This window comes from Austrofundulus limnaeus, unplaced genomic scaffold (genome assembly GCF_001266775.1).
Source record: "Austrofundulus limnaeus strain Quisiro unplaced genomic scaffold, Austrofundulus_limnaeus-1.0 Scaffold167, whole genome shotgun sequence".
Classification (NCBI taxonomy): Eukaryota; Metazoa; Chordata; class Actinopteri; order Cyprinodontiformes; family Rivulidae; genus Austrofundulus; species Austrofundulus limnaeus.
The window spans coordinates 502,453-514,781 of NW_013952569.1; the positions used below are offsets into that span (position 1 = coordinate 502,453).

Below are 12,329 nucleotides of genomic sequence, written 5' to 3' on the forward strand. Positions count from 1 at the left end.
GAGAGAAAGTGGGGACTGTTTTTATTTTTATCTTTAGCTGTTTTTATTTTAAAAGTCCAACCAAGGACTGGGTTTGCAAATTAGCCAATGGCTAGAAAACCCTTGTACAAAGCAACGGTTGCTTGTTTTTTATCATGTAAAGGCCCTGTCACACTAGACGACTTATGCCAAATTACGAAACATTTTTTATTTCTAAATTGCAAATAAAAGTTATATATTTCATCAATTTGTTAGAATTACATTATGTACACGCCTAAATGAAGCTTCCAGTGGATTTTTTCAATTCCATCTACAACATAGATATCTTTAAAATGTTCATAAGTTTATGACAGGGCCTTTACAACTAGTCCCTTTAAGTCCTGCACATAAAGTATCTGCAGACCTGTCAGGTCAACGACACCAAGAACGTGTCCATTTTTCTGGTGTAATGCAATAGGATCTTATAAATGCTGTAAACGACTCCAATCAGAGACCAACCGTACAACCAACAAAAGAGAGTGTGTAGCCACTCAAACAGTTTTATCATCCAAACTGTAATGCACGCTAAAATCTAACACACGACCAAACACGCAACTGTGGACTTGCACAAACCCCCACGCACCACCCAGATCTGCACGGTCACGTCTGAATGACATTCTGGGCAGAAAAATATGTGCAGCGTTCAGTTTTTCTGGACGAGAGCGGCAGCTTACATCAGTCTGTGGCTGTAATTAGCAGAACAAGAAAAACAATAATGATTTAGTAAGCTGTGTTGACATCTTGTTTCTGGTCACAGTGTCATTAAAGGACCATAAATGTGTGTTTCACAAAACCCCCGCCCTTTGAAAAATAAAAAAAATGCCACAGCGTTGCCTGGCACCGGGCCACGTCAGTTAGTGTTCTGGTTCTGAAGCAGCCAGAGTGGATTTATGGAAGCTGAGGCGAACTACAACACTTTCAAAGTGGGATTTTAAACCGATCCGACTGCTGCTTGGCACAGAACCTGAATAGTTTTGATGAGTATTAATGGGAGAGGAGAAGGTGCAGTAAAACCACATCTTTCCACCTAGATTTAAAAAACAAAAATTAAAAAAATAAACTGAAAAGCCACATTATACGAGAGCGATCCGAGGGATTTCTTTGATAGAACTACCTTCTGCTGAGGTTGGTTGAATTCGTGATAAATACTGTCGTCAAGCTCAGATCCTGCAGATGAGACGAGACGTTTTCCGTCTAACCGAGGTTAGATCTCGTTCGTGTTGAACGGGGATCATGACGCTACCGACAGACGATCCTTTTCAACTTTTCCAGCTCTGAAACTAAATCTGCCTTGGAAGCCGCCCCGCAGATTCTGCTGCAGTAATGTGGTAATCATCGAGACGTACACCCATGACCCATTTCTCTGGTTTTGACCCAGAACTTCTCTCTGGTGCCATGTGATATTAGCCCCTTCTGGTTCCTTCTTCACTCAAACCTTTTCTGATTCTTTGCCCCTTCTTTAGTCAATTTCTCCCTCCTTAACCCTCTCTATTTATTCATCTTTCCTTGTGGTAACTGTAGGCGTATGGGGAGCTGCGGTAGAAAAGGATCTATACCAGCTCTGTTGACTTTGGCCCAAACCAGACAGAAAGCCGAGCCTTTAATATGACTGCTTTCAATATCTGTCCCCTAATAAAACAAATAACTTTGTTTGGAGAGAAAGGAATAACCCCCCCTCAATTACTGTTAAAAAAAGAGCTCCACTGGTAGCGCGTGTTTGCTTCGGGTCATGCTTAGTCTTTAAATTGACCTGCCTTAGAAAAATAAAAATAAAAAGAACGTAACAAGGAGCGCAGTCTCCTGTACAAGTCAGGGATTGGGTTTCTCCTAAAACCACATGGATTGCAGTGGCACTCGCTGAAACTCCAGATTTTTTTTTTTTTTTAGTTTTTCTTCCCTGAGAAGTGACTAAAAAGCAAAACGCGAAAAGTCAGCCAGTGGTATCCATCAATGTCACACTCAGAGTAAACTTAATCAATACAGAACTTTGCTCTGTATAAAATTCATGAGGGTCATTTATCATTTTAAGACTTTTGTGTTTGAGATGAAGCTGCATAAAAATGTGCTTCAGTCATATTATCAGGATTTACATTTTAAAATTCATAGGTGTATTTATTTCTGTATTACAGTGTGTGGCACTGGCTTATGTTTTCACTAATAGTCATAACATAACTATACTTTTTTAAAAAGTTAATTTAAGGAACCAGAAGAAAATATTTACTATTTGTTCTTTATAAAGTATAGCTGTATTAGAGTTAGAACAAAAAGCTACAATCAACTGTTGACCTCTTATAGGCCATTGTTCTTACAGCAAGTCAGGCTAACTGCTAGAGCTAATGACTCTGATAGTGCTAACAGTTAGCATAGCTTCCTTTGCACTTTTAGAACAAAAATCTTTTTAATACAATTGTCTGTGGCAGCTTGCAATGTTCAAATCTCTAACTGATGTTAGTGATTTTTTGCCATTGTCCTCACATGTTCAGCTAACTGCTAATGCTAATGAGGCTAACTATTAGCACTCCTAAAATGACATCACACACTGAAGCTACATTTTAGAGTTAAGTACTGTTAGGTCATTGTTCTTGCAGCAAATTAAGCTAACTGCTAATGCTAACAACAGTGACTGATCGTGACCTTCTTTGCACTCTATTGCTGTGTCCAAAACGACAGGCCGGGTCCTCTGGAGGACCCAGACTCCCCGGTCTCGGCAGGCCGGGTCCTTGGTAGACCGGGAAGACCGGAAAAAAAGAGGCTGTGGATTTGGACGGTCTAGCCTCCCCTTCTTACCCCGGCGTACGTCTTGTCACCTAGCAACTGTGACGACGCTAAACAAGCAAACTTCAATCAAAACTAGAAAAATATCAATACATTAGCATTATTAATATCACAAAACTATAAAATTAACTTAAARGTADCATTWGAAGAACTAATTGACCCGCTGTAGGTTCATGTTTATTTCGCGTTTTTTATGACGAAAAAATAATATTTAAAAACATGTCCATACAAATGATAAAAGTATTAGAATTACAACCGCTAATTTTTTAAAATTTTTAAATCACCATATTTTTATTTAAAACGTATTCTTTTCTCTCGCTTAGTCCGCCATTACTAGCTTAAAAAAATCTCCGGTCGGGCCGCAATGCATTATGGGATATGCTGGGCCGGGAAGGATCCATCRGACCTGTCCTTCGATTCGGGGGAAAAGAAGGACGTATTTGTCGGACGCATCGGAGAAGTCTTCCGTTTTGGACGTCCTTCGTCGCGGCGCTGTGACGTATGCGGCCGACAAATTCGACCTTCGGAGGACCCGTCCTGCCGTTTTGGACACAGCCTATTACAGCAAGTTAAACTAAACGCTAATGCTAAAGATGACAATGGTGCTAATGAGTAGCATGGTCTCCTTAGCACTCCAAATATGACACAATGAGGGTTTTTAGAACAAAAATCTACTCTTCACAGCTTATTGCTTTTAAGCTAATGTGTTGACAGCAAGTTAAGCTAATTGCTAATGCTAATGCCACTTATGGTATTATGGTTTATCATGGTCTCATTTCCGCTCTAATCATCATACACTGAAGCTACATTTGGGTTTTTGTTTGTGCGTCAATTTAAGATAACCGCTAATGCTAACAATGCTAAGTTAATGTGGTCTTCTTTGAATTGTTATAGTTAAACAAAACACTAATGCAAAAGAAGGAAATGGTGCTAATAATTAGCGTGGTCTCTTTAGCACATCTATGACATACTTAAACTTCACAGGTGACTGGTTTAGGGTCTTATTACAGTATTATATAGTTTTATACTGTATACATGATACAGAAGTATTTAGATTTAAAAAACTTTTGCTGCTTGTTGCCATTGTAAACAGATCTGGATAGCATTCACTCATGTCATGACAGAAGAAAAGGCAGAACATACAAAAAGAATGGTAACAAAACAGGAAATATAACAAATAAGGTTAACATTTGACATGGCTGATTGACATTAGTTAAAAGATGCGTATGTTACCTACATGAAGGCTGGAAGTAGAGGTTGAAAGGTTAATGATAGCTGAACTGGCTCCATCTGCAAACTACAGGGCAGCATATGAAAGCACAAACATAAAAACACACTTTCAGGTTAGCTGATTAGGGTTAAAAACAATGTTAGTGTTACAACTTCATGAATAGTTATAAACTGACAGAAAGGTCAAAGGTGAGTCAGTCTACAGGTTTTAGTTGGACATTAAGTCAATTTAGTAAAACATAAAACTATGCTTGGCTAATTTTTATATTTACATAAAAATCTACAAACCTGACTCCAGAAAATCTGAATTTGAATTATGGCAACAAAACACAGCTTTAAAAAATGCTTTCAAAAATAAATCTTAGACTCAAGGATTACATCTTGGATGGTATTGCTAAAGCTAGGTGCTGCTAACAATAACATTTCATTTAAATAACTCCTATAAAAAATATGTCTGATAGTGAGTGACCAGCTTAGGCATGCTATACAGTAGCTTCTCCAATGCTAATGCCAGTTTATCCAACGCCATCATCAGCCTATCCAATGCTAATACCAGCCTATCCATTGCTATTGCCAGCCTATCCAATGCTAGCACCAGCCTATCCAACGCCAACGCCAGCCTATCCAACGCTAACGCCAGCCTATCCAATGCTAACGCCAGCCTATCCAATGCTAATCCAGCCTATCCAATTCTAATCCAGCCTATCCAATGCTAATCCAGCCTATCCAATTCTAATCCAGCCTATCCAATGCTAATCCAGCCTATCCAATGCTAATCCAGCCTATCTAATGCTAACCCTAGTCTATTCAATGCTAACATCAGCATCCAATTAGAATGCCACTCTATCCAATGCTAACGCCAGTCTATCCAATGCTAACCCTAGCCTATTCAATGCTAACACCAGCATCCAATTAGAACGTCAGTCTATCCAATTCTAATGCCAGTCTATCCAGTGCTAATGCCAGTCTATCCAGTGCTAATGCCAGTCTATCTAATGCTAACCCTAGCCTATTCAATGCTAACATCAGCATCCAATTAGAATGCCAGTCTAGCCATTGCTAACGTCAGTCTATCCAATGCTACCACTAGCCTATCCAATGCTAATGCCAGCCTATCCGCTTCTAATGCCAGTCTATCCAATGCTAACACTAGCCTATCCAATGCCAATGCCAGCCTATCCAATGCTAATGTCAGCCTATCCAATGCTAATGTCAGTCTATCCAATGCTAAAGTCAGTCTATCCAATGCTAACACTAGCATATCCAATGCTAATGCCTGCCTATCCAATGCTAATGGCAGTCTATCCAATGCTAACACCAGCCTATCCAATGCTAACACCAGCCTATCCAATGCTAACACCAGCCTATCCATGTTAACTTGCTACATGACCTGTACACCTGTTCCCCTTGTTTGTCTTGTGGTTTCTTGAATGGGTGTCCTTAAATGTAAATTTGTTGTGCTCTGCACAATGACAATAAAGGCATCATCATTTCATTTCATCGTTAACAGAGTAGGCACTCCAAACGGTAACCAGTTTAGGCATGCTAGTCACTAGCCTCTACAATGCTAGCACATTTGCCTCTGCAGGCATCTCAGTTACCGGTGCCGGCCTTGATTAGTCAGGTCAGTTGCTAGCGTTGAAATAGATATAGCCTCCTGCTACAAAGACATATCTATCATTGGGTGGGTGCATAATAATCTGGATTTTGGCCCTCATAAAACGTCATAGAGGTTAATTTAAAAAAGCTTTAGATAAGATTATAACATTTATAGAAAAATTCCACAAATCCTCACCTGTTGCTGGTGTTTCCAGCCAAGTTCAGTAAATAAAATGAATCTTTTAATGTCTTTCACATGTTTGAAAAATGGTTTTTAACCCTCCGATGCTGCTTATTGTTACGGCTGTCATTTGATTTATTGATTTTTTAAATTACAACCAACAAATCATTCTCTTGTTACAAACAGCAAGCATGCAGAGCTTTCGGTTATGACCGCGGGTTTATTGTCTTGTTGCTTATTGTGTTGTTTTGATGTGGAGGCTCTTTAATTAGACGAGGGTGGTGAGGTCAGGGCGTAAACAGCCATTTCGACACCCTCCTTGGTCTCATTACACCCTCCAACACAGTCAGTCATTCATCTCGGCTCATTCTGGACATTTTTGGACCTCCCATGTTGGTCAACACAAAGCCCCAACACACTCACATAACAGGATGAGGGATTTTCTGAATCACATAAAGATGATGTGTGGTTGGGAGGCTTGGTTGTACACAAGTTCCCAAATTATTACTGTAATATAAAGTTTAAGAACTTAACCAAGATAGGTTCAATATAAAAGAAAAAGACAAAAAGGAGACACAAAAAGAACAATTAAAACACAAATGAGATTAACAGAAATCCCAAGCTTGGGTTTTTTTTTCTTCAAAGTCCTCCACTGTCACAAAACATTTCTTCAGTAGTCCTTTGACAGACCAGTTTGGTGGTTTTCCATGTTGAAGCTCATTAACTTCAAATCTTTTTTACCTAAACCTTAAGGCAGAGCTTTTTCCAAGACCTGCCATGCTGCATTTACTGATACCCAACGCTGCGACTTTTGGTGTTCAGTTCAAAGTGAGCAACATCTACAATAAGGACAATTTAAATAAATATACAGCATGTTTCTCAGGGATTTTCTAAGGTACGATAGAATCAAGCATCAAAAACAGACTTTGGGTCAACAATTGAAAGTTAGCAACAAATTAGTCTCATATTAATACAAACCATAGCTTAACAGTAAATCAACCACCTTTAAGGTGTGTAGACCAAGAAGAAGTGTACTAAATTGTACTCCGGGCAACAAAAATATGTGCATGACCAAGACTACAAAACTGTAAAAATTAAAAGCAACTTTAAAAAAACTTACTACAGGTTAGTGGTGTAAATGATCCATTTTCAGAAACTCTAACTGAAAATTTGCTAATTTTCTCCAATTTTGAGTCACAACTGGTCTCCAACAATCATGACCCAGGGAGATCCTGGTTCTTTTGGACCCGTTGCTGTCTAAAAGGTCTAACCTGGAATTTTCCATCAGCGTATTTTCCTCCATCTCAAGAATTCCAAATAAGTGTGGTCCTTTGTATTGTTTTAATTACAGAGGCGTTTAAGCCCCAGATCCTGTTTTTTTTTTTTTGGTTTGCAGGATCTTTTAGACCTCTCCATGAGGTACCACATAAGTTGTAACGTCATTAATATCACTGTGAGATATTTACATGAGAATTTATTTCTTATTAATTGATTTAACAAAAAAAATACTAAACCGGTAACCTCTAGGTTTGATGTCTTTAACAGGAAACAAAGAACTCTTGTGGAGAAGTCATACATATCAAGAGATTTTGGGCTAATTTCCTATTTTCATTAACTTTATGACTGACCAGCTGATTTTACCTGCTCAGGAACAAGTGGCTCCTGATCATCGATGTCAATAAAGACCTCACCGGTGGTGAACTGGGGCGTCTCACCTTGACACATAAAAAAGAAGACGAGTTTAACGTATATCCACGGTTTGGGTTTTTGTTTTAGTTCCTGTCTCTTACGTCTCCATCCATCTTCCTCCTCTCCTTCCTCCTCCTGCGCTTGCTCCTCCTCTGGACTGCACCGGTACTCCTCGAGCGACCTGATGGTGCACTGACCGACAACGGGCTTTCTCCCGAACTGACGGTTGTCAATGACTTTGATGACAATCGGCGGCATGTAGAGCTCCTCGCGGGGAAGTCTCTGGCAAACGGGAAGCGAAAGATAGAAAACACAAAAGGCTTAAACATGATACTGGGATTACAGGAACAAGTCTATGATGGTTTAAATTGTCTTTATTTGACAGATTCCAGTTTGTAAATTTGAATAATGAATCATTTTTTACACCCAAGTTAATCATGGAGTTCCTCAGGGTTCAGTGCTTGGACCAATCCTCTTTATTTTATATATGCTTTAGGTAAAGTTATTAAACAGCATGAGATAAATGTTCATTGTTATGCCGATGATATTCAGTTATGTTTATCCATGGATAACTCTTAATTTTCTGCTTCTAAACACAGATAGGACTGTCTAAGCTAACAGGCTAAGCTGAGGTTCTTCTTCCATGAAGCAGCTCTGTTGTCCTCCATCCATATTTTCAGTTCCAGGCTGAGTCATTTCTACCTTCTCCTCTCTGTCAACGCTCTCTGGTTTCATTTAAAAGAGCTGATCGTCAAATATTGTCCAAGATTAACCTTCAGGGTGGATATAGCTCGCTAGCAGCCTCGCACAGAGGACCTATCCACGTCATCATATACCCAGAATGTTTTGCGTGTAAATAGAATGGCCCTGTCCATGTAATATATTTTTAAACTTTTAGTTTAAAAATTCTAAAAACTAAACAGCCTACAGTATTTTTATAGTCTTTATCTTACAGTTAAAATAAATGTTTATTAAATAAAGTCTAATGTTACAACTAATCAGGGATCCCTTTAAGAATTTAAGACATTTTTTATGCCATTTAAAGAACCTGATTCCTGTTAAAAGGGATTTTATTTTATATTTTTTCCTTTCCACAGTCGCCAATGTGTGACTCAGGATGAAAGACTGCAACAAATTGAAGATTCAGCGCAATCTGCAGCTGCTTTAGATTGATTGATTTTAGACGCATTTTTTTAGCGCTATATAAACTGAAATGAATTGAACTGAATGAGAAAGACAACACCACACTGATCCAACCTAAACAAGTAAAATGGCCTCCTCTCAAGGCTTCCAGAGTCTAATTGGTTACGCCACCTGCCTGCCTGATGCTGATTGGCTCTGGTTGCTGATTGTTTGATTGCTGATTGGCTACGCCTTGGTGAGCATCCAATCAAGGCTTAATTAAGGTCACATCTACCTACAGGAAGAAATGACTGGACTCATCAAGTCATTCAAACAAATAAAAGGTGAATCAAGTCGCTATAACTCCACAGCAAACTCTCTGGCTTCTATAAAAGTGAGATGGAGCTAAGAGTCACTCAAAAACCAGCCTCCAATATGCTTGGTTAGTAAGTCTAATTTGTTTGACCTCTCTGGGTTTAAAGAAGCTTAAGTGAGCCTAACGAGGTTAAAGCCAGACATCAGGCTTAGAGAGTTAAAATAAGGTGGTTAGACCCTTCAAAGAGTTGCGTCTGAGGAAACCATGGATGATACATTTTCTGCTGGCATAAGAAAACACTTATGCAGTCGACCTAAGTCTTTAACATTGTTAACGGTGAATGTTTGGACTCGGTTTATGAGGGCTGAATTTAAAGGGAAAATGTGCATATTTCCACAGTAAAGGGTTAGGCCTGTCATACCCTTCTGGTGGTCAAAAACAGGACTTTAATCTTGTTAACATTAAACAGAACGAGCTGGATCTGTGTCTGAAGGAAAAATATGTGAAAATTTCCAAACTCCAGTTGAAGCTGTCATAATAAAACACAGAGGGGATCGACTTTAGACCTTAATGTTGTTAAATTTAAACTCTCAGGCACATTTTAGAGCTGCTTCTGCTGCTGCTGCTGCTGCTGGGAGGACAAATGTGCACATCGTGTCTAGATTTCATTTCAGGCCTGATTCATAAGGAACACTAATGGCAGGTATGTACACAGTAAAAATATATTTTCACTGGCTGTCAACGACACTCAAAGCTTTTTAATTAAAAAAAGTTAAGGACATTTCAGCCTTGTTTCAATTGTTTGTCTTTTGTTTTGTTTGTTTTCTAACATTTCGTAAAACAGATTTTAGCAGAACAGCTATTCATAGTCAAGCTAACAGGTAATGAGTTAAGCTAACAGCTATAAAGTGTCAAGCTTCTTAGAGTCAACCTAACGACTGCTAAGCATCAAGATAGAACGAACAGCTACTCAGGGTTAAGCTAATGGATAAATCAAGCTAAAAGCTACTCAGAATTAAGCTCAAACCATTTCAAGTGAAAAATTCCTAAGCTAACAACAACTTTATAGCCAAGATATGATCTACTCAGAATTAAGCTCAAACCATTTATTTGTCAAGCTAACAAATACTCGGAGTTAAGCTAACAACTAATTTATAGTCAAGCTAACAGCTAGTTAGACTCATGCTAACACCTAATTAGAGTCAATCTAAGAAGTGCTCAGAGTCAAATAATTGAATTCTAAGAATCAAGCTAACAGCAAGTCAGAGTTAAGCTAACAACAAATTTATAGCCAAGCTAAGAGCTAGTTCGAGTTAAGCTAACACCTACTCAGATTCAATCTGACAGGTATTCAAAGTCAAGCTATTGGCTACTAAGAATCAAGCTAACAGCTAGTCAGAGTTAAGCTGACGCCTACTCAGAGTTGAGTAACTAATCAAAGTCAAGCTAACAGCTTCTCATATTTAAGCTACCAGTTACTCAGACTTAAGCTAATGGATAAATCAAGCTTAAAGCTACTCAGAATTAAACTTAAATCATTTTTGTCAGGCTAAATACTACTCAGAGTAAAGCTGACACCAATTCATAATCAAACTTATACCTTCTCATAGTTAAAAACTACTCAGAGTTAAGCCAACAACAAATTTATAGCCAAGCTATCAGCTACTCTGAATGAGGCTCAAACCATTTCTTTGTCAAGCTAACAACTACTCAAGAGTTAAGCTAACAACAAATTTTATATTCAAACTAACAGCTACTCAAAATTTAGCTCAAACCATTTCTTTTTCAAGCTAACAACAAATTTATAGCCAAGCTAACAGATAGTTAGAATTAAGCTAACACCTACTCAGAGTCAAACTAATAGCTAGTCAGAGTCAATTTAACAGTTTTGCATACTTAAGCTAACAGTTACTCAGAGTTAAGCTAACACCTAATCAAAGTCAATCTGACAACTACTAAGACTGAAGCTATTGGCTACCCAGAATCAAGCTAACTCCTAATCAGAGTTAAGCTAACGCCTACTCAGAGTGCAACGAATAACTAGTCAAAGTCAAGCTAACAGCTTCTCACACTTAAGCTACCAGTTACTTAGAGTTAAGGTAGCAATTAATCAGAGTCAATCTAACAACTACGAAGATTCAAGCTATTGGCTACCCAGAATCAAGCTAACAGCTACTCAGAGTCAGGCTATCCTAACAGCTACCCACAGTCAAACTAACTCAGTCAAATTAACAGCTACTTTAAATCAAGCTAACAGATACTCAGAGTTAAACCTCTCTGGGTTCATGATTAAAGGCTCACTACATGCATAATGGGTGCTTTCTGAAGTATCATAATCAGTTGACTTTATGACCGTGTTTTTCAGCCGCATCCAAGTTTAAAAACATCTGGTCAGCATCTGGACTTTCACCATACTCAAGGTAAAAATTTCCACTCTATATTTATGCTGTATTATTAATGTAAAGTACATGCTAGCAGCAGTAGGAAAGGTTTCCCACCCTTCATCTGTAGAAAGATGGTGAAACACTCTGCAGCTGAGATGGAAACCTCACAGCTTTTGCTTTTCTACCGAAGGATTTGAACTCTTTGTGGAAAAAAAGAAGGAGGCTCCGAATCCTCCTTTCTGCTGCCATTATTGTGGCTTCGCTGATGAAGACAAATGACTGAAGCAAACCACATTAGAGCAGAGCTCTCATTAGCCATGAAAGCAGAGGGTCTGTGTGCTGATTATAATGTGAGTTTGTGTGTAGTACAGTTCGTCTCCTCACTCTTACCACATCAAGGATGAGCGTATTGATGTCAAAGTTCGGCTTTTTCTTCACACTGCGGATGACACAGCTCTGGACCATGCTGCCCCCACACTCCACCTGCAAGCTGGGAGACGTGACGCTCGCCAACTGGAAGCTCTTAAGGTTTCGAACGCCCCACGCTAAGATCTTATAGGGGATGATTGGAGGAGAAGAAAGGGTTTCTGTTAAACTGGCTGGCTGATTATTTAATTCATGAAATGTCGTTAGACATGAAAGATAAAAGCTTTTAAGTTCTGTGGAGTAGCTTTGAGCTGTCAGCATATGTTGTGAAACCAGCAGCTCCTCTGAGAAAAATGGATAAACACAATGGAGCTAACCGCTATATACATTTAAGCTAATGTCTACTCACGGACAAGCTAATGGCTATTTACAAGCAAACAGCTACTCTGAGAAAAATTAACCACAGACAAGCTAACAGCTACTCACGCTCAAGCTAACAAGTACTCACAGTCAAGAAAATAGCTACTCACATTCATGCTAACAGTTCCTCACAATCAAGCTAGTCTTTACTCACAGTCAAGCTAACGGCTACTTAGTCAAGCTAGTCTTTACTCACAGTCAAGCTAACGGCTACTTAGTCAAGCTAGTC

At 38.9% G+C, this 12,329-nt stretch overlaps 1 protein-coding gene across 6 annotated transcripts in view; it reads right to left on the bottom strand.

Moving 5' to 3' along the window:
• Positions 1–12,329, bottom strand: part of dysf (dysferlin, limb girdle muscular dystrophy 2B (autosomal recessive)) — a gene marked incomplete in the record, with an annotated part of 87,749 nt that overhangs the window by 39,527 nt on the left and 35,893 nt on the right. For 4 of the 6 annotated variants that reach the window (XM_014017399.1, XM_014017402.1, XM_014017398.1 and 1 more), the window contains 4 exon segments: positions 4,031–4,090; positions 7,445–7,518; positions 7,594–7,774; positions 11,705–11,866. In XM_014017399.1, coding sequence (XP_013872853.1) covers positions 4,031–4,090; positions 7,445–7,518; positions 7,594–7,774; positions 11,705–11,866 — 477 coding nt within the window. 6 annotated transcript variants of the gene reach the window in all.